Source organism: Pogona vitticeps, chromosome 14 (assembly GCF_051106095.1).
Source record: "Pogona vitticeps strain Pit_001003342236 chromosome 14, PviZW2.1, whole genome shotgun sequence".
NCBI lineage: Eukaryota > Metazoa > Chordata > Lepidosauria > Squamata > Agamidae > Pogona > Pogona vitticeps.
Window position 1 is genome coordinate 11,984,360 of NC_135796.1, and position 21,149 is coordinate 12,005,508.

Here is a 21,149-nt window from a genome sequence, read left to right on the forward strand (position 1 = left end):
AACTCAGACTTAACTTTTGCATCTCTCCTGTTTGGAAGACCCATTCCTTCTTTCCTTGGAAAACAAGGAAATTGGCTTAAAAATTCTATGATTAGACGAGGGGGGGGATTTTCTTGCACGAGCAAAAGAAAAGTAGATTGATTTGACACGTGTTGCTGGTCGTATTTAGATTCCTGTTGGTAATAAATAATCAAGAAGCCTCGTGGCAAAAATGGAAAGTTGTTTTACCTCTTTTCTACTAGACGTGTTGTTTTACTCTAAAGTAAGTTCAAATGTATTGCTACAGGCCCTTCTGCTGCTGCCCAAAATAAGCACAATCCTTTATCTGAGTACAGGATTTTGCACTTTAAAGAGTAGATGCACAGAGCTAGCAAAATAATACATATTTGTTTTTAATATATATATATATTTGTAGTCCCTTTAGATCTAAATGAATAAAGTAGAGTTTCAGAGCGCAGGGTGGGGGTGTATGCAGTGACAGTGAAGCTTCAAACGGCCCTTAAAGTATTTAGGGGAGCCCCTGACCAGATTTAAACCTTCCAAAAAAGGAAGATAGAGATGTTTCTTCCTCCTCAAATTCACAAAATTTTATGGCTTGCACTACTCCTCAGTTGGTTTCCCTTGTTTTTATTATTATTATTATTATTATTATTATTATTATTATTATTATTATTATTATTATTATTATTATTATTATTATTATTATTATTATTATTATTATCATCATCATCATCATCATCATCATCATCATCATCATCATCATCATCATCATCATCATCATTATTATTATTATTATTATTATTATTATTATTATTATTATTATTATTATTATTATTATTATTATTATTATTATTATCATCATTATTATTATTATCATCATTATTATTATTATCATCATTATTATTATTATCATCATTATTATTATTATTATTATCTGGTAGAGCCTTGGAATAGTTTGGCAGAGCCGAAGTTAAATGCCTGGGGGATTGTTGCAGGAAGGGTCGTGGCGGAATCAAAATCCTTCACGCATTTATTCCAGTTTGCTTTCCTAACATGGCATCTTTTCCCCCCACGAGATTTCTTCAGTCTCCTGAGGAAATACTTGGGCGGCTTTGAGGTTTGTTGCTGCTGTCAGTTCTTGTTTCATGATTTATTTATTTTTTGTGTGAGTGGGGATCTGAAGATCATTTTTAAATTTGATTTCTCCATGGTGTTCTGAATCCTGATTAAAAGTTATTTTTGTGATTTGCTGTTGTTATAGTTTTAAAAGGCAAGATCCGTCGGTTTTACTTGCTCCCCTGTCAATGCGTTTAAGGCAATAAAATAAAATAGCCCTGTGGTGCGTAATTAAACATCCAAAATTCACACAAGATTGAGGGTGAATAACATGGAAATAAAACCCAACATCACATGTAAATAACGTCTTGCAAACGGAGATCAAATGGTGTTTTCATCCATTTCTGTTTTGGCTTTTAGTTCCCTCATCAGGTCACAAAGCAAGTGGTTATACATTTTTAAAGGAAATTCAATAAAGTTTTAAACTGCCATCCAGTTTTTGGTTTCCTGGATCTTCTGAAGTAATTTAGCAATTTTTAAAAAGTTAGTTTCTGTGTTCTGGAGGTTTGCTATAAGACTCCAGAAAAGGGGGGGAGGTGAAGTATCTGAATTTTTAACTCGTTTCTTTTCCTTGATGATCCCACAAAGAATTAAGAGCAGAGCAAAAATGTAAAAACTTGGCAGACAATAGGAAGGGTATTATTAGCAACTGTCATCATCTCGACACAGAATATGAATCTTGTGTCATCCTCTTCTGTGCATATATCAACTTTTGTTATGGTCACACTGCTTTAAAAAATGTTGAAGGGCTACAAAACTTTTTGGCTGAAAAACCTAAACCTTAAAATGAGCAGAACAAACCAATCCAGTTACTAAACAGTCTTCTAGTCCCTAGTGGGGACCTCATGCTCCCTCCTTTAAGGACTGTGTTTATTTTAAAGATTCAGCATGTCCCACTTCAGGTCTTGTTTTAAGCTGGAATATTCCCCCCCCATCTAAGTTAATTTGTTTGTTTTAAAGCTTCCTTACATTGACACACAAAGGAGAGTGAGGTTAATAGGGATCAAAGCCTTTTAAACGTCACCCTTGACCAGCTAACGGCAGGCCTTAAAAATCAATGATGAGAGGGTGTTCCTTTATTCATTTGGGAATATTTTATATATATATAAAAGTGGACACATTATAACAAAGCTGGGTTTTTTTTAGATTTCTTTTTGCCTTGAAAATTTGTATGTGTCCAGACTGTCTAAAACAAGATTTCGAGCTGTACACACAAAAGAGGGGCGATGGTAAATGTGCCCGGAGGAATGCTAGTCCCCATGAAACACAAGGAACAGAAACAACAGCTGTCTGAGTGCGCAACCCACATTTCTCTGTGTCTTCCTGCTCTCCATAGCCTGGGGCTTTTATTTCGGCTTCACGGTGAATGCAAGAACTCTCGGAGGGATAGAGCCATGCTTAGAGGCTGCTGCAATAGGAACAAGAATGGGTCTTGTGCGTGGGCCTTTAAAGACTAGGCGATTTGTTGTGGTCTGCATTTCCTAGGCGATTTGTTGTGGTCTGCATTTCTTTCTCTGCCGCCAAAGGCCCACTTCTTCTCTTAAGGAATGGATCCTAGCCCGGAGATATCTGTTTAGTCTTCAAAGCTAAGAGGGGGAAGCCTGTGCGAGCCTGGCAAGATGAGGGTCCAGCCCTTCACCAGGCTGGGTGGGGGTAAACCCAGAGGAATCCAGCAGCAACATCTGGTGGGGCACAGATAACTCAAAAAGTCCTTGTTTTGTTTTTGGGAAGAGAAACTGAGTCCGCCTATCAGAGTCTCCTATCTCTTTAGTTAAGCAAATCCACACCCTCATTTCCACCAAGGCAGTGTAGCTTGCAGGAGGTGGGGGCTGGGTGTCTTTAGGAGGAAAATCTCCCCAGAAAGCAATGATGAAATGCAGAGACTAGTAGCAAAGCTTTTCTCTTTCAGCAGTTTCCCCAAAGTTACTGTGGCATAGAGTTCGGTGTATTATAGTTTCCAAACACCCAGCTCAAAAAAAGAGGGAACAGCCTTATTTTATTTGTCAAGGTTTTTAAATTAAAATTCCCCACTTTTTAAAAAAAAATCTGTTATGTTCCCCTACACATCTTGGCCTATCCATGGTTTACTTAGGAGTAAATCCCCATGAATTGCAGGCTGCCTCTTTTTTTAAGATTTTTTTTTTAGAAGGCAAAAGGGGGAGCTTTTTGGATAGAAATCTAAAAAAATGTTCTTGTGTAGCTCATAGATTTTTGCAACCCAGTTCTGCTCAATTTGTTTTAAGAGGATATATTTGGAAGTAAGCGTGCTGAGCACTGCAGATGTCCATCTTCTCCTCTGCCTGACAACAGCTCCTGATCTGAAACTATTTGTCTGGAAGAAGGTTGCTATGGGTTTCAATAGAGAACAAATTTCTGCATTCAGAAAAAGTATGCAGAATTTTACCTATCGCCAATAACAGAATCAGGGCCTTGTATGTGCAGAAGATGTTCTGCACTGGGACTATAGGTAGCTCCTCTACTGGGACAAGGGGGTACCCCTCCTAAATTTGTGTCCCATGCACCACACCCACCTATTCCATCCTGATCTGAAAATCAACCTGGAAGGAATAAATTCTGCTCCTAGCCAGCAGAGTATGATGCTTATAAAATGATTTAGTCAACCTTAAATTGGACCAGTGAGAACTGAGGTCCTTTATGGTTGTTGTTTTTGCAGATATGCTTTACTTGGTGTGCAGGTGAGAATTTTCCTTCAGTCTGCAGGTGATAATTTATTCCACTTTGTCTACTCCCTGGCGTGTCTCCACTGCCCTTTTTATCTGCCTATATTAAGCCTTGCGACCCTCTGAAAGAAAATCTCATTACTCGAGGAAGTTTGGTGTCTGGGTCCTCAAAGCTGCTCTTCTGTGGGACCCCAGTCTATGCTGTTGAAAGGAAAGATGGTGCTTTTACCAGGGCCACCTAAAAAAACAACAGCCCCAAAGTAGCAGTAAGAGCCTGAAGGCCAATGTGGTGTAGTGGACGGAGTGTTGAATTGCAGCTCAAGATAGCTGGTTCCAGGAGCTAAAGACTGGGGGGAGATGAGTGCCGGTGTGTGGCTGGACTCCTGAACAGGTGCTGCAGTTTTGTTGCAAGGTGCATTTATCTAGATATGGAAGGTCTTCTTCTCCATTTGCTTCCCATTCGCTACTCAAAACGCAGAGGTGAGCAATGCCCACTTAAAGGAAGGAGCTGCAAATTTGTGAAAAAAATATGCAAGATTTTGAGTTCTCTGGACAAAAAGAAAATCACTTTGGGGAAGAGGAGGAAAGCCGTGGAGTCCAAACATTTGGATAGGTGTTCCACTTCTTACAGTTACTCTATCTACCCACATTAAAACAAACAAACAAACAAACAAACAAACAAACAAACAAACAACAACAACAACAACAACAACAACAACAACAACTGGCCTGTTGAAGTGTTCTAGAGAACTTGAAAGCTTGTCTAGCTGATTAAATCAACACCGATTCTAATAAGGATATTTCCATTTCTGGAGTTTTCTCCCCCACATCCATGGGATCAATATGACATTGTTTTGGTGGTCAGGGAAGTGTTGTCTTCAATTCTTTAAATCCTTAATGTGTAAAGCACGAGAGACAAGGGCTAAAGTCTTTTCATTTTAAGTTCCCTGGATTCCTACTTTTGCCAAGTCTGTCCCCTACTCTTGAAAAGTTCCCATCCACTCCTAGACCAACCAGTGACAGGGTGGCAGCTCAAACCTAAGGCAGGTATGGATTCAAGCCCCTTCTTTGCCTTCATAAACCATTTATTTCTCAGAGAAGGAATGGGCTTGAATCAAAAGACTAATGGGACAATTCAATCGCCTGGCAGGGGCTTAAAAGTGCCAATATGAAATAAATCTGTTGGTCCCTTTGAGATTTCCAACCAAATATCTTGGTTTATGAGGTTGTGAACCCACTTAAACACATGCAGGACACAGAGAGCTGAGGCTTTATACTGCTGTGTTTGTCCATGGCTGCATGCTTTCCATCCCACCCAGTAGCATCTTTCTAGGGCCTCAGGCAGAGAGAGAGATCTTTCCCATCTTGCTCTGAACTGGGAAATGGGAAGGGCTGATCCTGGACCTTCTGCATGTCAAGCACCCGTTCTGTCATTAAACAAAGATCCTCCCAGGACTTCCATTCAGTGGGTTGGGGAGATTCTCAATAGGATCGAGTAACGCCTTTATGAATCTGCTCCTCTGTTTTGCTTCTCCCCCCCCCCCAGGACAACCCACCTGCCTCTCTTGCAAACCCAGAATCAGAAACGAGATGTACCAATTTCTCACTCACCTCGTGTCTTCTGATTCTCCCCCCCCCCTTTTTTTTCCACCCCTGATTCCAGGAGGATGTTCCCCACGTTTCAGGTGAAAATTTTTGGAATGGATCCTATGGCTGATTATATGCTATTGATGGACTTTGTACCGGTGGACGACAAGAGATACCGGTAAGTAACCCATCTTCTGTTTCCTCTCCTGCCCACTTCCTGTGTCGAGAAACCAAACAGCTCTTTAAGTCTGCCCTGTTGCAGAGGGCATTCCTAAGACTGTGATTCTACCCTACCTTATCCTGGAGAAAATCCATTGAAGGGGGGGGGGGGGGAGAGTATCTTCCCTTTATTAAAAACAGGGCTGTCATTTTCTTTGCAAAGATTGCAGCCTTTAAGGGGCCTTCTTATCCTTTCGGTTGGTGTCTTCTTTTAATTCACTGTGTTGCCTTTCTCCTAGGATTTGGACGGGAGGTGGTTTGCCATATAATTTTAGAAAAATAGCACTGAAATATAATAAATTGCAACTATGAAATATAAATACTGATGTACCTATGGACATATCGATACTGCTGTTTCCCCTTCAAACTAAGATTCAAGGTTCAGTTAAACTACTTTAAAGAAAAAGGATAAAGGTGTGGATGATTCCCAGTCATGCCAGTGGCTGCTACTCATTCTATCAGGGGCTGTGTATTTATTACTTCTAGAGTCTGAGAGATTGTGCATTTCACTATTCCAGGAGAGGAATAATGTTTTCCTTTCAGCTACAAGGGCTTTTGATCTTAGCCAGCATGGGGCTTTCCACCTTCTTAGGAGATATGTTCAGAATAGCAACATTCAGATTATGACATCAGTTCTTAAAAGGTCCATTTCAAGCCAGTGAACTTTTCTATATTTTGGACTTCCATTTTGCATGATTTCCTCTTTTATTCACCCATTACCACCATATATCCCAACCTCTGTCCCCCCCCCCAATCACATATTTGAATGATCACCCCCTTCCCTGATGAAAAGGCACAGGAAAAAAAAATAATTGAAGAAGAATCTGGATCTATTTTGCAATGTGTTCGTAGGTAGATTTACTCAGAAGTAAGCTCCATTTGAACTCAGTGAAATTTACCGCCCTTTCCAGCATCTAACTTAGCTGCAGAATCCTAGCTATGTTTATTGATGCTTGGTTCAGCTGGTTTACACTTTGATGATGATGGTGGTGGTGATTTTACCCTTTCATCTCAGAATGGCTTTACAAAGAGCAGTAAAACAGCTCCTGCCAACAGGGCTCAAAGTGGAAAGACTAGCCAAGAGAGCAAAATAGACTTGAAAGGGGGGGAGCAATTAATATGCTAATTCTCAGTTATAAGACTCTTGAGAACCAGATGAAATAAAAACGGTGTAAAGAGAGGGGGGAGCCTAAAACTCCTAGTTTTCCAGCTGAACCAAGAGAATAAATTGTTCCTGATTTCTTTTGCTTATTCTCCAGTTGGGGAAAAAGAAAAGGGGGGGGGGCGGAAAGATGTACAAAAACTTGTTCAAAACCCTCAGGCAGAGTGGGTAATTATTAATAATACAATAATTGTGTGTCATCAAGTTAATTCTGACTTATAGTGACCCTTTCCAGGGTTTTCTAGGTAGAGAGCACACAGAAACCCCCTTCTTTTTTGTGGGGGGGTCTCCCTGGGACTCTGCAGCTTGCCGAAGGTTACACAGGCTGGCTCTACTCATAGGAAGCACAGTGGGGAATGGAACTGCGACAAGCCAGATAATTAATTACCTTTATTAGGCCACTAAAATGTCAAAGGGGAAAGGGGAAAAAAGGCTAAATTTGGGTTCTTGTGGGGCTATTCTTCAAGCTGGCAACTGCAGAGCTTGGGGTGAGGGTGGGGGAGAAAGCGGAAAAGCCCCATCGCTGTCCTTCTGGCGAGATCATAAGGCCAAGGTCAGGCAGTTCCAAAGGGAGGTTCCCAAATAGGAGGCTGAAGTTTTGTAGAATGAGCTCAAAGTATCAGATTTCACCTGCAGGGGATATAGATTGCTCTACCTCCTTATGCAAAAGGCTTGCCAGTCACTCAGCATCCGTCCCATCCTCTTATATCAACAGATTGCTACTGTTTGGCTGGAAACAGAGGTACTCAAGAATATGGCAATCCTTGCGTGAGAAAAAGATGGAGGTTAAATTGAGTTGACACCCCAAGGCAAAGATGCAGTTGTCTGGAGCCAAATTAAGAATATTCCCTCCTGGTTGGAAGAAGAGGTCATTCTTAATGGGGTGGTACGGCCCTTTCTTAAGGGAGGGTGGATTGCCCAGACTGCAAGAGACAATAATGGTAGGAAAAGTTGAAGGAAGCGGGAAATGAGAAAGTTTAAATGCAAGATGGATTGACTCCATAAAGAATGCCACAGCCTTTTCACGAGCTGAGCAGGGCTATTGAAGAGGGGACATTTTGGGTGTTATTTGTTCATAGATTCACTTCACAGCACCTAACAATAACAATAACAACAGATTGCCTTTCTCTAGTTGTAGGTCATGATGGAATGAATGGCTGTAGCACTGTGGCAATTGACAGAGGATAGAACAGGCTTTCCAGCAGGGCTGCCGGAATAGGCTCCCTTGTATCTTAGGCAGCCTGATAGAATGGCTGCTGATAGGTGGATTTCATTCAGTCGGATTTACCGCAATGAACGGCAGCACCAGGAGCCAGGTGGCAGGAGTTCGATTCCCCCTCTGTGCCTTGTAGGAGAAGAGCCTTCAGGCAATCCATGGGGGTCTCAACAACCTCAAAAGAAGGGAAATTTAAAAACATCGGAGTGCTCTCTAGACCTAGAAAACACCTTGGAAAGGGTCGACCTAAATCCCTATCAACTTGACTGCCCTTAATTATTGAAATGTTACCTTAATGCCCCAAGAGAATTATGTCTTATTAGGGAAGTATTTGCAGTGCAAACCAGCCGTTTAAATATCCATGTTTGATCCTCTGATTCATAGGCAGACCAGACTGTCCATCTAGAAAGACGAGCACCGACTAAATAAGAAAAGGAAGGAGGGGGAAAGCAGAAAAAAAATGTATCTCAGACTTTCCTCTCAGGGCAGAAGCCAGTTCCAAAGCTGCTGTTCTAAAGCACATGAGTTTCAGGCTGGATAGTGATTAGAAGCAGATTTTATTGCCTCTCTTAATTTTTGTTTTCGCTCCCAGGCCTCGGTAATTTGTCAGTGATTATCTCCAATTTTGTACTCAGTGCAAGAATCTGCCTCAAAGTCGTCTCCTAAACGGGTTCGGGGAAAGTCCGTTTTCTCAATCTCCCCATGAATTTCTGAAGTTCCTGTTTTCTAAGAGCTGAAGAGTCCAAAATTAGCACTGAGTAGCATGGGGATCGGTTCTGGGTTGAAGGCAAACCACCCAATCTTTAATGGACCAGTTTGTGTTGTATTCTAACACTATTTTGTTCATGTTTACCTTGAAGGAAGTTGAGGACCGAGCCTCACATTGCAATCTTCCAAATATTCATTCAAAACGAAGTCTTTCTGCACTCAGGGAGACCTAACTACCTGGTACATGGATACTCAACCTATCAGGACAATGAAACAAAAAAGTTTGAAAGTGCAGAACCTTTTGGAGTGGAGATGTGTCTCATCTAGAATGCACCTCTATTATTTATTACTTTAATTTCTATACTGCCCCTCTGACCAATGGTCACTTTGAGTGGCTCACAGAAATAAGTGACGTAAAAAGAAACATAAGCTAATCTGTGCCATAAAACTAAACTAAGTTATCAGAGAACTAAACAGGGATGGCATAGCAAGGAAGACACAACAACTTCAACTATGGTTGATATAGAAATATTGTGGAGTTAAATTCTGGTCTTTTTCCCTGGAATAAAAAAGGGGCTAAAATATTGAAGTGGGGGAGAGGCAAAAAAAGAGGTCTCCTTCTTAGACTTCATTTTCCTGACACCCGCCCCTATGTGCTGGACTACACCACCCACTTGTTGATGGGTGGTGTAGTCCCACCTGGATAATGTCAGTTTGGGGAACGTACAGCACGTCTGTTCACAAACCAATGGATTGGTCTCTTTCTCTGGCAATTGCTGGAGGAAAAAAAAATCCCAGCAAAATGGAAACAAGGGGCAAAGTTGGCTGGATGTTCTGCAAAGTTCTGCATCTCGCGGGATCTAACCAGAAGCCAGTTATTTGTCTCTTTTTGGACAGAAGAAAGTTCTGCTTCGTCCAGGGTGAGGGGGAGTCCTGTCAGTCTGTGACAGACTGCAAACCCAGCAACCCGAGGGCTTTGTGGCACCTTAAAGACTAACATTTGGCAGAAGATCTCCTTAACTGCGCCCTCCCTCTTAGGTGCCCGGAGCTGGCCCAGATGTTTATACAAGCTTGTCTGGGAGGGATATGAGAAGAACCGAAATGCAAAGGAGATAAACATGAGTGATTATAGAAGAGTGGTCTTTAACAAACCGTCATTGAGAGGTGGCTGGGCATCCTACCGCAGTTAAGCACATTTAGACAGCTAAATTCGTGAAAAACTTTTGTCCTGTACAAGTTAGGAGCAATATTGTTGTTGTTTAGTCATGTCCGACTCTTCGTGACCTCATGGACCAGAGCACACCAGGCCCTCCTGTCTTCCACTGCCTCCCAGAGTTGGGTCACATTCATGTTGGTCGCTTCGATGACACTGTCCAACCCTCTCGTCCTCTGTCCTCCCCTTCTCCTCTTGCCTTCACACTTTCCCAACATCAGGGTCTTTTCCAGGGAGTTTTCTCTTCTCATCAGAAAGTATTGGAGCCTCAGCTTCAGGATCTGTCCTTCCAGTGAGCACTCAGGGTTGATTTCCTTCAAAATGGATAGATTTGTTCTCCTTGCAGTCCAGGGGACTCTGAAGAGCCTCCTCCAACACCACTACCGCGGATATAGTGTCACTAAATCCGCGGTAATTCTTCTCCTCTCCCCACATGCAACCCTGCAATTCGAGGCTTCAGCCTAAGCTGGGAAAACTCAACCGCTTCACCTCGGTATAAGTCCCTCTGGACCCCCGTGGGGTTTACTTATTTCCTAGCTAACATCCCTGAAAATTGCTGGACCATTTCTAGCTGGGGCTGGAAATCATTCTTAGCGTCTCCCCAGAAATGGATCCACTAACTCCCTCCGCATCTTAGTCGCAGGTAAGGGCATAAAGGATGTCCGCCGTATTAGGGACTCGAACCTGCTGTAAACATAAAAGTGTGGAGCCTTTTAGGAACAGGATTGCTGGCGCCTCGTCTTTCTTTCCCAGTGCAGGAGAGAGAAACAAGACGGCAAGACGCGCGGCGCGCCTCGTTTTCTGTCCGTATTCCTTGTCTTTTCTGCCTTCACCTGCGCCAGCCACAAAGTCCTGACTTTTTTAACATCTTGAAAGGCCCGTTTATGCATCTCGCTCTAGAGATCCAAGACGCCTGGAGGGGGAAAAATGCGGGGGAGGGAGGACCCAGTGCGCCTATGAATTGCGGTGCCGAAGATGTAAATATTTAGACAGATCGCCGGCTTCCAGGGCGCTTTAGTAATGTTTGCTTGTCCAAGGAAATGAGATATATAACATCCAATTGAGTATATCTTTCTTCTACCACCGTAACCCCCTTTCTTTGGTTTGCGCTGATGTTGCTGCAAGACTCAGACGCGAGAACCATCTCCCCCGTGAGTCAAAGAGGGTTTATTTTAAATAAACACGTGCCCAGGCGATCGCTCCGACGTTGCGCCTTTGAATCAACGTGGACTTTGAAAAGTGCGACCTTGGCGATGGGAGGGAAGGCGAGGGGGAACAAGAGCCGCCAAATGTGCAAAGCTGCAATACCCATGCATTATTTTATTTTAAATATTTTTATTTCCCCGCCTTTCTCCTTGAATGGATCCAAGGCGGCTTACACTGTTAAAAAGGACAATATTTAAAAGTTAAGAACAAATATTTTAAAAAGGAATTAAGCAAGTATTATATTTTAAAACGATAAAAAATGGATTGTAATCTTGGAAATAAATTCAGCATCACACAAAAATGCAACACTCATTTTACCTGGAAGTAAATCGTTCTCGAATTTACCATCAAAGGGAAGGGAAACGTACAATCATCTTGGTCAATGTTCTTAAATGAGTACAGGATTTAGAATATTGGTTTTTTAAAAAATATGTCAAACATTAATACTGATATTTATTTATGTATTTATTTACAAGATTTTTTAGCCGCACCATATTTTAGTGTGCCAGTGGTTAGCTTAGGGTTAGCAAAACGCACTCCTTCAAATGTTGAAAAACAAGGACAGGTCAGCCTAGGTGTAGTAATAAACTTGGAAGTACAGGTGCTCATGACATCACAGTAAGGAAATTCCAAAAATGCAGGCAGCAGTCCCTATCAACAAACAAGGAACAACTCTTTTGTAGAACAAATGGCTCTTAACTGCATATTTTAAGACTTAACTGCCCTCCTGTACTTTGCAGTAGAACAGGTATGCTTCACAATGGATTAGCCTGGAGGGAGTGGAGTGATACCATTGTTCCTGCTACTCCAAAAGTCCCAGAGCTTAGATCCCATGAGCCCCAATACCACTACTACATTGTAGGGCATTGATTCCCAACCATGGCTAACCCAGGTCTCCTTGAACTGCACCTTCTAGAAACCCTGGTGGTGAAGGCTTCTGGGAGTTGCAGTCTACGAATATGTTGCTTACCCACATTTGGGGGCCACTGCGGTAGGAAATACTTTTATTGGACCACTGAAATATTTTAAAAATTTCCGTGTCCTGTACCACTCTTCATTAAGCTGTGCATAAAGAAGAACGGCTAGCCAGTAGAAGATGCTTGTACTCAAAAGCTCCCCCTGTTTTTCATATCTCAGTGAGACAATAAAGGTTTCGCCCACACTTTGTTTGAATTTTACATGAAGACCTCACCTTTCGTTTTGACACCTAACCATTAGTGATGCTGGTCCTTCAGACCTTGTCCTCCTTCAGCAATGGCTGGCTAGGGTGGACGAGGGTTGTCGTCCAGCAACATCTGTAGGGCCACAGTTAGCCCATCAAGGACTGGGCTGGAGTGTGAGAGATCCAGGTTCTGGTTCGTACGGAGTAACTTATGAAACTCTCCCGGTGGCCTTGATCCACTCAAGCTCTCATAGCTGACCCACTTTACGGGGTTGTGATGAGGATAAAACAGAGGAGGAGGAGAGCCGTGTAAACCCCCTTGAGCAAGTATTTCAAATAAAATCCTGCTTCCCCAAAAATAAGACCTAAGCTGAAAATAAGCCCTAGTACGATTTTTCAGGATGCTCGTCATATAAGCCCTACCCCCAAAATAAGTCCCAGTTAAGTGAAACCCCGCCCTCCACCCTTGTGCAGTGACCAGATGACATGACTGTATTTGCATAAATGTAGATAGTTGAGACCCTGATGTTGGGAAAGAGTGAAGGCAAGAGGAGAAGGGGACAATAGAGGATGGAGATGGTTGGACAGTGTAATCGAAGTGACCAACATGAATTTGACCACACTCCAGGAGGCAGTGGAAGACAGGAGGGCCTGGCGTGCTCTGGTCCATGGGGGCACAAAGAGTCGGACACGACTTAACGACTAAACAACAACAAGATGGTTGTACATGAAAAAAAAAACATCACCTGAAAATAAGCCCTAATACATTTTTGGGAGCAAAAAGATAATGTAAGACCCTGCCTTATTTCTGTTGAAACACGGTAGACCAGGGATCGGAACTCAAGCTGCAGGACTTGTCAAGTCAGACTTAAGTCACACCAGTGACTTGATTCTGACTTGACTCTTTTTTTTTTTATTTGAGTGACTCGGACTCTTGGAGACTCAGAACCCACCTAACCTTCCAATTTTTCTGCGGTGAGAAAAAGCTTGTTTTGAATAAGAATTCAGACTTGGGGCTTAAGACTTAAGACTTGGTACCCAAGACTCAGACTTGGGACTCGAACCCCAAGACGTGCCAACATCCCTGCAATTAACCGACTCACTTCTGAGTAGATATGCATGTAAATAGCACTGTAAGCATTGTATTCAACTTGCAGCAGAGGCTGGAAGAACTGAATTTTTTTTGAACCTCAACATTGGAAGTCCCTAGTGGATTCTGGGTGTTGTAGTCCAAAATATCCCCCCCCCAAGCTCTCTTTGGCAGGAAGTGCCATTGGATTCTCTGGGCTTTACTTCTGAGTAGACATGTACAGGTGCACACTATGAACTGCACCCAGAGATTACTCCCTTGTCTCCGGCTGAAATTCAGCCACCGCTGTGCATGCCTTATTAATATTTTTTTAAAAGCAGCAAACCCCTACTAAATTCGGCACATCATAAACATCGCTATTGTCCAATATACTGTAATCTCTTCCCCTCTTCTTTCAGGTTAAGCTGTTGCTGACAAATAGCCACAGACATAACAAGTTTGCGGCAGGCTTTGTTTTAAATAAAATAGACCCTTCACAACTCCCTTCTAGTATTGTCCCCATTGCCTGATCTAGAAGAATCAACATGGCCACAGTCACGTCGCCCACCTTGTCGCCGATTGATCAGTGTGGTAGAATTAATACCGTTAATCTGTCAAATCCATGCCGATGTCCCTACTAAGGATAGCAGTTCTGAAAAGCAATGTTGTGTGTGTGTGGTGGGGAGGATGATGAGATGAGGCCCACAGGTGCCATTTGTTATGGCTTCCCTCCTGGAGTATCTGGGAGCAGAGTGCAGGACTAGATTGAGGCCAGCCCTTCCGTTTGATAGAGGGAAGTGCCTGTTTCAGGCAGCAGATGCTAGGAATAATTCCAGTCCCCCAGACCCAGAAGCCATTCCTCTCCAGTATTGGAACATTCCAGGTTTTTTAAGGTAGAGGTGACTCAGAAGTGGTTTACCATTCCCTGTTTCTGTGAGGACCCTGGGAGGCTGGCTTTACAGTGGTGCCTCGCTAGACAGTTAACCCGCATGACAGTTTTTTCGCTAGACATTGACTTTACAGTGATTCCTATGGGGGAATTTCGCTGGACAATGTTTGGTCCCTGCTTCGCAAACCGATTTTCGCTAGATGATGATTTTGACAGCTCCCCCTGCGCTTGCAAAACGAGTGTTTTCGGGACCTAATCTTCGCAAGATAGCGATTTAAACAGCTGATCGGCAGTTCGCAAAGCGGCTTTCCTATGGCTGATCTTTGCTAAACAACGACGATTCTTCCCCATTGGAACGCATTAAACAGGTTTCAATGCATTCCAATGGGGAAATACTTTTCTCTAGACAATGATTTTGCTAAACCACAATTTCAGTGGAATGGATTATCATCGTCTAGCGAGGCACCACCATACTCCCAGGAGGCATACTAAAACCACTGAACTATCCAATCAGCTACAGGCCCATTACTTGGCAATCAAACCCGTTAATGTGAATTAGCTGTTATCCAAGGATTGAATGTACATACAATTTACGTCCTTAACCTTCTTTCCTTCAAGAAAGGCTAATCCACAACGACCCTGTGAAGTTGACTACGCTTAAGACAGATCGAAGGACACCCCCATGAGCTTCATGGCCATGGGGGGAGAGGATCGAAAGGGAGTCAAATGCTTTAACCCAATGGACCCAGGCTGCACCTTTCTGATAATTTTTAGACTACAAACCCCATCAGCCATTTCAGTGGTAGGGGATGATGGGATACATTGTACTCCCATTATACGTGGAGGGTGCTAAGTGAGGAGAAGGCTGCTCTAACTGCTGCACGGCAGAGGCTCAAATGAGGACGTGACTGCAAAAAATTTACTTAGTTGCAATCCAACATTCAGCCATGTTTGGAATATCCTTTAAAGATATCTAGCGCAGGGACTGAGAGGGTGGCCATCGTTACTTTTGAGCAGGGGATTGATCTTTTGAGCTATTAACTGCCACAGTGTTTTGCCATTAGGGAGTTTAGGGCCCAAACCTCTGGAAAATCAAGTGTTCCATATTTCTGCTTTACAGCCAGCTAAAATTCCTCATCGTTTCTTCTTTTCATTCTTTCTGCCTACTTTGGTTCATATTACTGAGTTTTAAACTTCATTACCATCATCGTCATCATCATATGGTATTGTTATATATAGCTCTGCTTTTGAATTCACTTTGGTTTCAGATTCTTTTCTTTTAAAAAAAGGGGGGGAAGGATATCGATTTTAAAACAAAGTTAAGGCAAGAAATGTAAATTGAACTGACTTGCACTTTTAACTAGCATGCCGGTTAACACTGCCCTGACTTTCTCCTTCCCCGCACAGGTACGCCTTTCACAGTTCTTCCTGGCTGGTGGCTGGCAAAGCAGATCCTGCAACGCCAGGGAGAGTCCATTATCATCCCGATTCTCCAGCCAGAGGAGCCCAGTGGATGAAACAAATTGTTTCCTTTGATAAACTGAAGCTGACGAACAATTTGCTGGATGACAACGGACATGTAAGTCTTAGCAGGGAAATGCAGAGGCTGTGTGGGGAAACAAGGAGGCATACACTATTCCAGTATATGTCTGGGAAGCATCATTCTCAATGATTAGCCCATCTTCCATCTCACAATTGTATTTTTCAGAGACAAGATGCCTCTGCAATTACATTAGCAAATTGAGCCCCTGTTTACCTTCCAATGGCCAATCACAAAATAATGCTAAATGTTGGATAAACAGGAGGAAAGCCACATGCTATGACAAACCAGATGTCTTTCACTTTTGGAGGGAGCACCTATTATAAAAATGTCCTAGATAGACAATCTGTATACAGTGGTGCTTCTCTTGACAATGTTAATTCGTTCCAGCGAAATCGCTGTAGAGCGAAAACATCGTCAAACGAAACGAAAAAAAACATTGAAATGCATTGAAAACCATTCAATGCGTTTCAATGGGCTGAATACTTGCTCGTCCAGTGAAGATCCTCCATATGGTGGCCATTTTCTGGTGCCTGTAAAGCAAGGAACCCGTCCTAGAAAACAGCGGGGGGGCATTTGTTCAGCCGGCGGCCATTTTGAAACCTGACGATCAGCTGTTTGCTGATCATCATAAAGCGAAAATCAGTTCCCAAAGCAGGGAACTGATCATCACTAAGCTAAATTTCCCCATTTAAACCATCGTTTTGCGATCGCAAAAGTGATCGCAAAAACGTCAACGTAATGCAGATTCGTCGTAGAGCGGGGTAATCATCCAGCGGGGCACAGCTGTATATGTATAATCTTGCCAGCAGTTGGCCATACATTCTTGTTGTTGGGCTACTGACGGAAAAGCTTTTACAAGGTGTTCCAGCTCAAGTAGTTTGGGATAAATGTATTCAACAAAACGGAAACTGTATAGGTTATTGTTAAAACCAGGTTATAGGTTATAGCTGCAATGCTTCCTATTTCTGTGTTATCTCAGTGAAAAGGTTGTCGAAGTCTATGTTCTCTCTACGCTCACAGATTCCCTATGAAGAAGGTCATTGATAGAATAGTTAGATACAATCATTAAGAAAACTGCAAACATAAGAAAGATTTTATTGTCATGAACAAAAGACAAGCCATTTCCTCTGTTAACACAGATAATGTTTTTTTAAAAAAATAGTTGCAGTTTTTGAAATATTTGTTAGAAAGTTATATTAGACAAACACACATACATGAACAAATGGAAACAGAAAAATGAGAGATGAAACATTGTGATATCCTAAAAATTTCTCTAAAGCTTTCACAACAAGGATCTGATGGTTGTTGTGGGTTTTTTGGGCTCTTTGGTCATGTTCTGAAGGTTGTTCTTCCTAACATTTCGCCAGTCTCTGTGGCCGGCATCTTCAGAGGACAGCACTCTGTGCTCTGGTGTAGTTTGCTTGGGAGTTGAGTATTTATGGTTGTGAGATAGACTTTTGTCCTATTCAGGAGATGGGTGATTAGTGTGTCAAAAGCCTATCTCACAGCCATAAATACAGTGGTGCCTCGCTTAGCGAGTGCTTCGCTATGCGATGAATTCGCATAGCGAGGGGGTCCGGGCCATCGCTGGAGCGTTCGCTCAGCGATGGCCCCTATGGCGATTTTTCGCTTTGCGATGATCGCTAAGCGATTCGCTTAGCGATCTTCGCAAAACGAAGCGGGGGAGAACAGCTGATCGGCGGTTCCAAAATGGCCGCCGGAAGGTCCGCGCCGCATTTTTGCGCCCTGCCCTCGCTTACCGAGGGCGCGAAAATGGCGGCGCTATGGAGAAACATCGCTTAACGGTGAGTTTTCAAGCCATAGGAACGCATTGAACAAAGTTCAATGCGTTTCTATGGCTTTTTTAGTCCCGTTTAGCGATGTTTTCGCATAGCGAAGGTTAATCCGGAACGGATTAACCTCGCTATGCGAGGCACCACTGTACTCAACTCCCAAGCAAACTACACCAGAGCACAGAGTGCTGTCCTCTGAAGATGCCAGCCACAGAGACTGGCGAAACGTTAGGAAGAACAACTTTCAGAACACGGCCAAAGAGCCTGAAAAACCCACAATAACCATCTTAAAGATTATCTGGCATATTTTAACGTGAGCTTTCATGGATAAAGTCTACTTTCTCTACCGGATCCATGAAAGCTCACAATATAATTCGGTAGTTAGTCTTTAAGGGGCCACAATGTTTTCGTCTTCTTCATTTGTTTTGTTTCTGTTGTTTGATGTAGAGTAGCTGCCTAGACGAACACACCTATTTCTTTTAAAGTTCCTAAGTTAGCCTCTTTTGAAAATAAAACTTACATAGAAACACAGTCTGAAGTGGCCAGGGCTTCATTCCACTGCCAGAACAGAATGCTATGATGAGATTACAGGATTGTCTACAGATCCCATTCCAGAGATGCAGGACTAAAGCTGACATACACAAAACATCTGGTTTGCTTATGGCTGAATGACAAAAGAGAATTCAGGTTTTAACCACTGTTAATACTATTAGTTATAGTATAGTATTATATAGGGACGTGGTGGCGCTGCGGGTTAAACCACAGAAGCCTCTGTCCTGCAAGGTCAGAAGACCAGCAGTCGTAAGATCGAATCCACGCGACGGAGGGAGCTCCCGTTGCTTGTCCCAGCTCCCGCCAACCTAGCAGTTCGAAAGCATGTAAAAAATGCAAGTAGATAAATAGGTACCACCACGGTGGGAAGGTAACGGCGTTCCATGTCTAGTCGCGCTGGCCACATGACCACAGAAACTGTCTACAGACAAAACGCTGGCTCTACGTCTTGGAAACGGGGATGAGCACTGCACCCTAGAGTTGGACACAGCTGGAGTAAATGTCAAGGGAAACCTTTACCTTTACCTAATAGTATTAGCATTACACTATTTAGCCTAATAGGATATTATCTGCATAAGTACTTGGAAACAGAGTTATGTTTTGCCAATTAGTGTGATGTTATCAGTGTTTATTATGCTCTGAGTTCAATGGGGCTTCCTCATAAAGACAAACTTTAAAAAGTCTGGTCAATTAAAAAAGTATACCTAACTAAACAGGCAGCAGGCTTTTTTTTAAAAGAAAAGCCATTATTAGTAATAACAATAATACTATATTACTAAAATGATTAACAAAAATGACTTACATACTGAAAGTTTCACTCACATCCAGTGAGTTAAGTGTGCCTAAGACTCCCCCCCCCTTAACTTCCATGCATGATGAATTTCCCTCTTCCCTAAATCTAAGACTATTGCTTAGATTTTTTTTCTTAAAATCTTACACAATTTCCCAAAGCCAAGAAGACAGACTTCTTAAAGTTTTGCAGGGCTGCTCCACTGGGCTAACAGCATCCCTCAGAAATGTCCCTACGAAACACAAGACCCCTAGCATTACCCCAGCCTTGCTGACTTCATGCTTCTCCGCATGCAGATGTATTTACCCCTGTATTTACCCTCTCCTAGTCTGTTTCCACTCTGACACTGTGCAGTTGGTAAGCTATGCAGGGTGTGTGGGGGGCCATCCTCTCTCAACGGTACCATCTTGGTGAAGTGGAATGAATCAGTCATATGATCTCCCTTGCTCGTTTTATCATTCAGATCATTTTGAACTCCATGCACAGATACCAGCCTCGGTTCCACGTGGTTTACGTAGATCCAAGGAAAGACAGCGAGAAATACGCGGAAGAAAACTTTAAGACCTTTGTCTTCGAGGAGACCCGTTTCACGGCCGTGACTGCCTACCAAAACCATCGAGTGAGTATCTGCTGATCGTTAACAACAACAACAATAACAAAAAGCAGCCATCCTCTCAGTTCCAGCAACATGATGGATGGGCGGCAGGAAAAGAGACGGCAGGAAAAGGAGATTGTCCAGTGCGGTCAATCAGTCGAAGCCACCACCACCACCACCCCAAATAAAGCTGTGATCTATGAAGTGCTTTAAGGGATCTAGTTCCAATGAGATGAGGTTGAGCAGATGGGGTTCAACTGTTTTAGATGCAAATCTAATATTTTAAAATTGTTTGCAGACTGCAGTTCTTAGCCAGTTGTTTGGAACTGGATAAGCTGCGTTGCATAGTTTGGGGTCAAAACCCATTCCTCTATCATCCTCCTCACACTCTGCATCAAAGGGGGGGGGTGGAAAGAAGAAAAATGTTGAAAGCAAAGCTTCAAAGGCACTAAAGAAAATTATATGACCAATGGGCAAATTTTAAGCTGATTTCTTCTTATTTCCCATGTATTTTATGTACAACACTGGGAAAGGGCAAATGCAATTCTGAGATGAATTAATTCATTTTCCACTCATGCTCCTCACGCTTTCTTAGGGGGTCATGGGGCAATTTCTCAGTGGTCCTTCCCCCACTGCCTGCTTTTAGAACTGACCGTGGTTTTTTTTAATCTGCATATTACCAGAGGCAGCCAAAATGGTTAAAAGAGTATGATTTAGTGCTTCTTTAAGAAACAAAAACAAAGGATTAAAAAAACAGATCAAGATCTACACAGGAGGAGGAAGGAATTGCTAGACTACCAGCCACTTCTGGTGTTGGGACTGGCCCTTGTAGACTTGGCTTGAAGCTTATAAACTCCTAGCTGTGGCCCCTCCTGCACAAAGCATGAATGTTTTTCTCCCCAAAATGAATTGCTACATATGGGGTGATGATGATGTCCCCAATAGGATCACAGCCGAAAGAAATACGTAGCACCCAGAGCATAGGGGGAAAAAACTTTTGGTGATTACAGCTCTTAGAATACTATAGCCAGCATGGTCAGTTGTAGTTGAAACTTCCATTTAAAACACTGGTTCTTAACCTTGGGTTACTTAAGTGTTTTTGGACTGCAACTCCCAGAAGCCTTCACCACCAACTGTGCTGGCTGGGGTTTCTGGGAGTTGCAGTTCAAAAACATCCGAGTAACAAAGGTTAAGAACCACTGATTTAAAACTTATTTTTCTTCCTGAAAGATATTTCAGTGCTGAAAATTCATCCACAGGGATTTTTCGTCAGTGGCTTCTTGGAATTCACAATGCCTCCATACATTTTCCACATTACAAGGTTCAGTTTCAGCGAAATTGACTTAAAACTGTTTACTTGGGCAGAACTCAAAAAAGTTACTTTTTTTTTTTTGAATTACAGATCCTAAAAATTTCCTCCCTCCAGTCCACCATGACCAGGAGTAATCCTAGTTCTGCTCTTCACAAATTCTAATGGCTCTTATGGAACGCAGCTTCCAAATAAATGTAGATTAAGAAAGTCACAAACTGGTTTTTAAATGCGAACTGGGTCTTTAAAATATATTTAATTGTCTTGTGAGCCGCATGAGTCTACATGCAATGATGGGAAGCTGCTTTTTCATTACGACTTATCATGATTTGGAGACTT

General features: G+C 42.6%; 1 protein-coding gene across 1 annotated transcript in view; it reads left to right on the forward strand.

Annotated features, from left to right (window-relative positions):
- TBX1 (T-box transcription factor 1) overlaps window positions 1–21,149 on the forward strand; it is a 40,032-nt gene that overhangs the window by 4,581 nt on the left and 14,302 nt on the right. Inside the window, 3 exon segments of the mRNA XM_072983741.2 lie at window positions 5,461–5,562; window positions 15,636–15,807; window positions 19,370–19,525. Coding sequence (XP_072839842.2) covers window positions 5,461–5,562; window positions 15,636–15,807; window positions 19,370–19,525 — 430 coding nt within the window.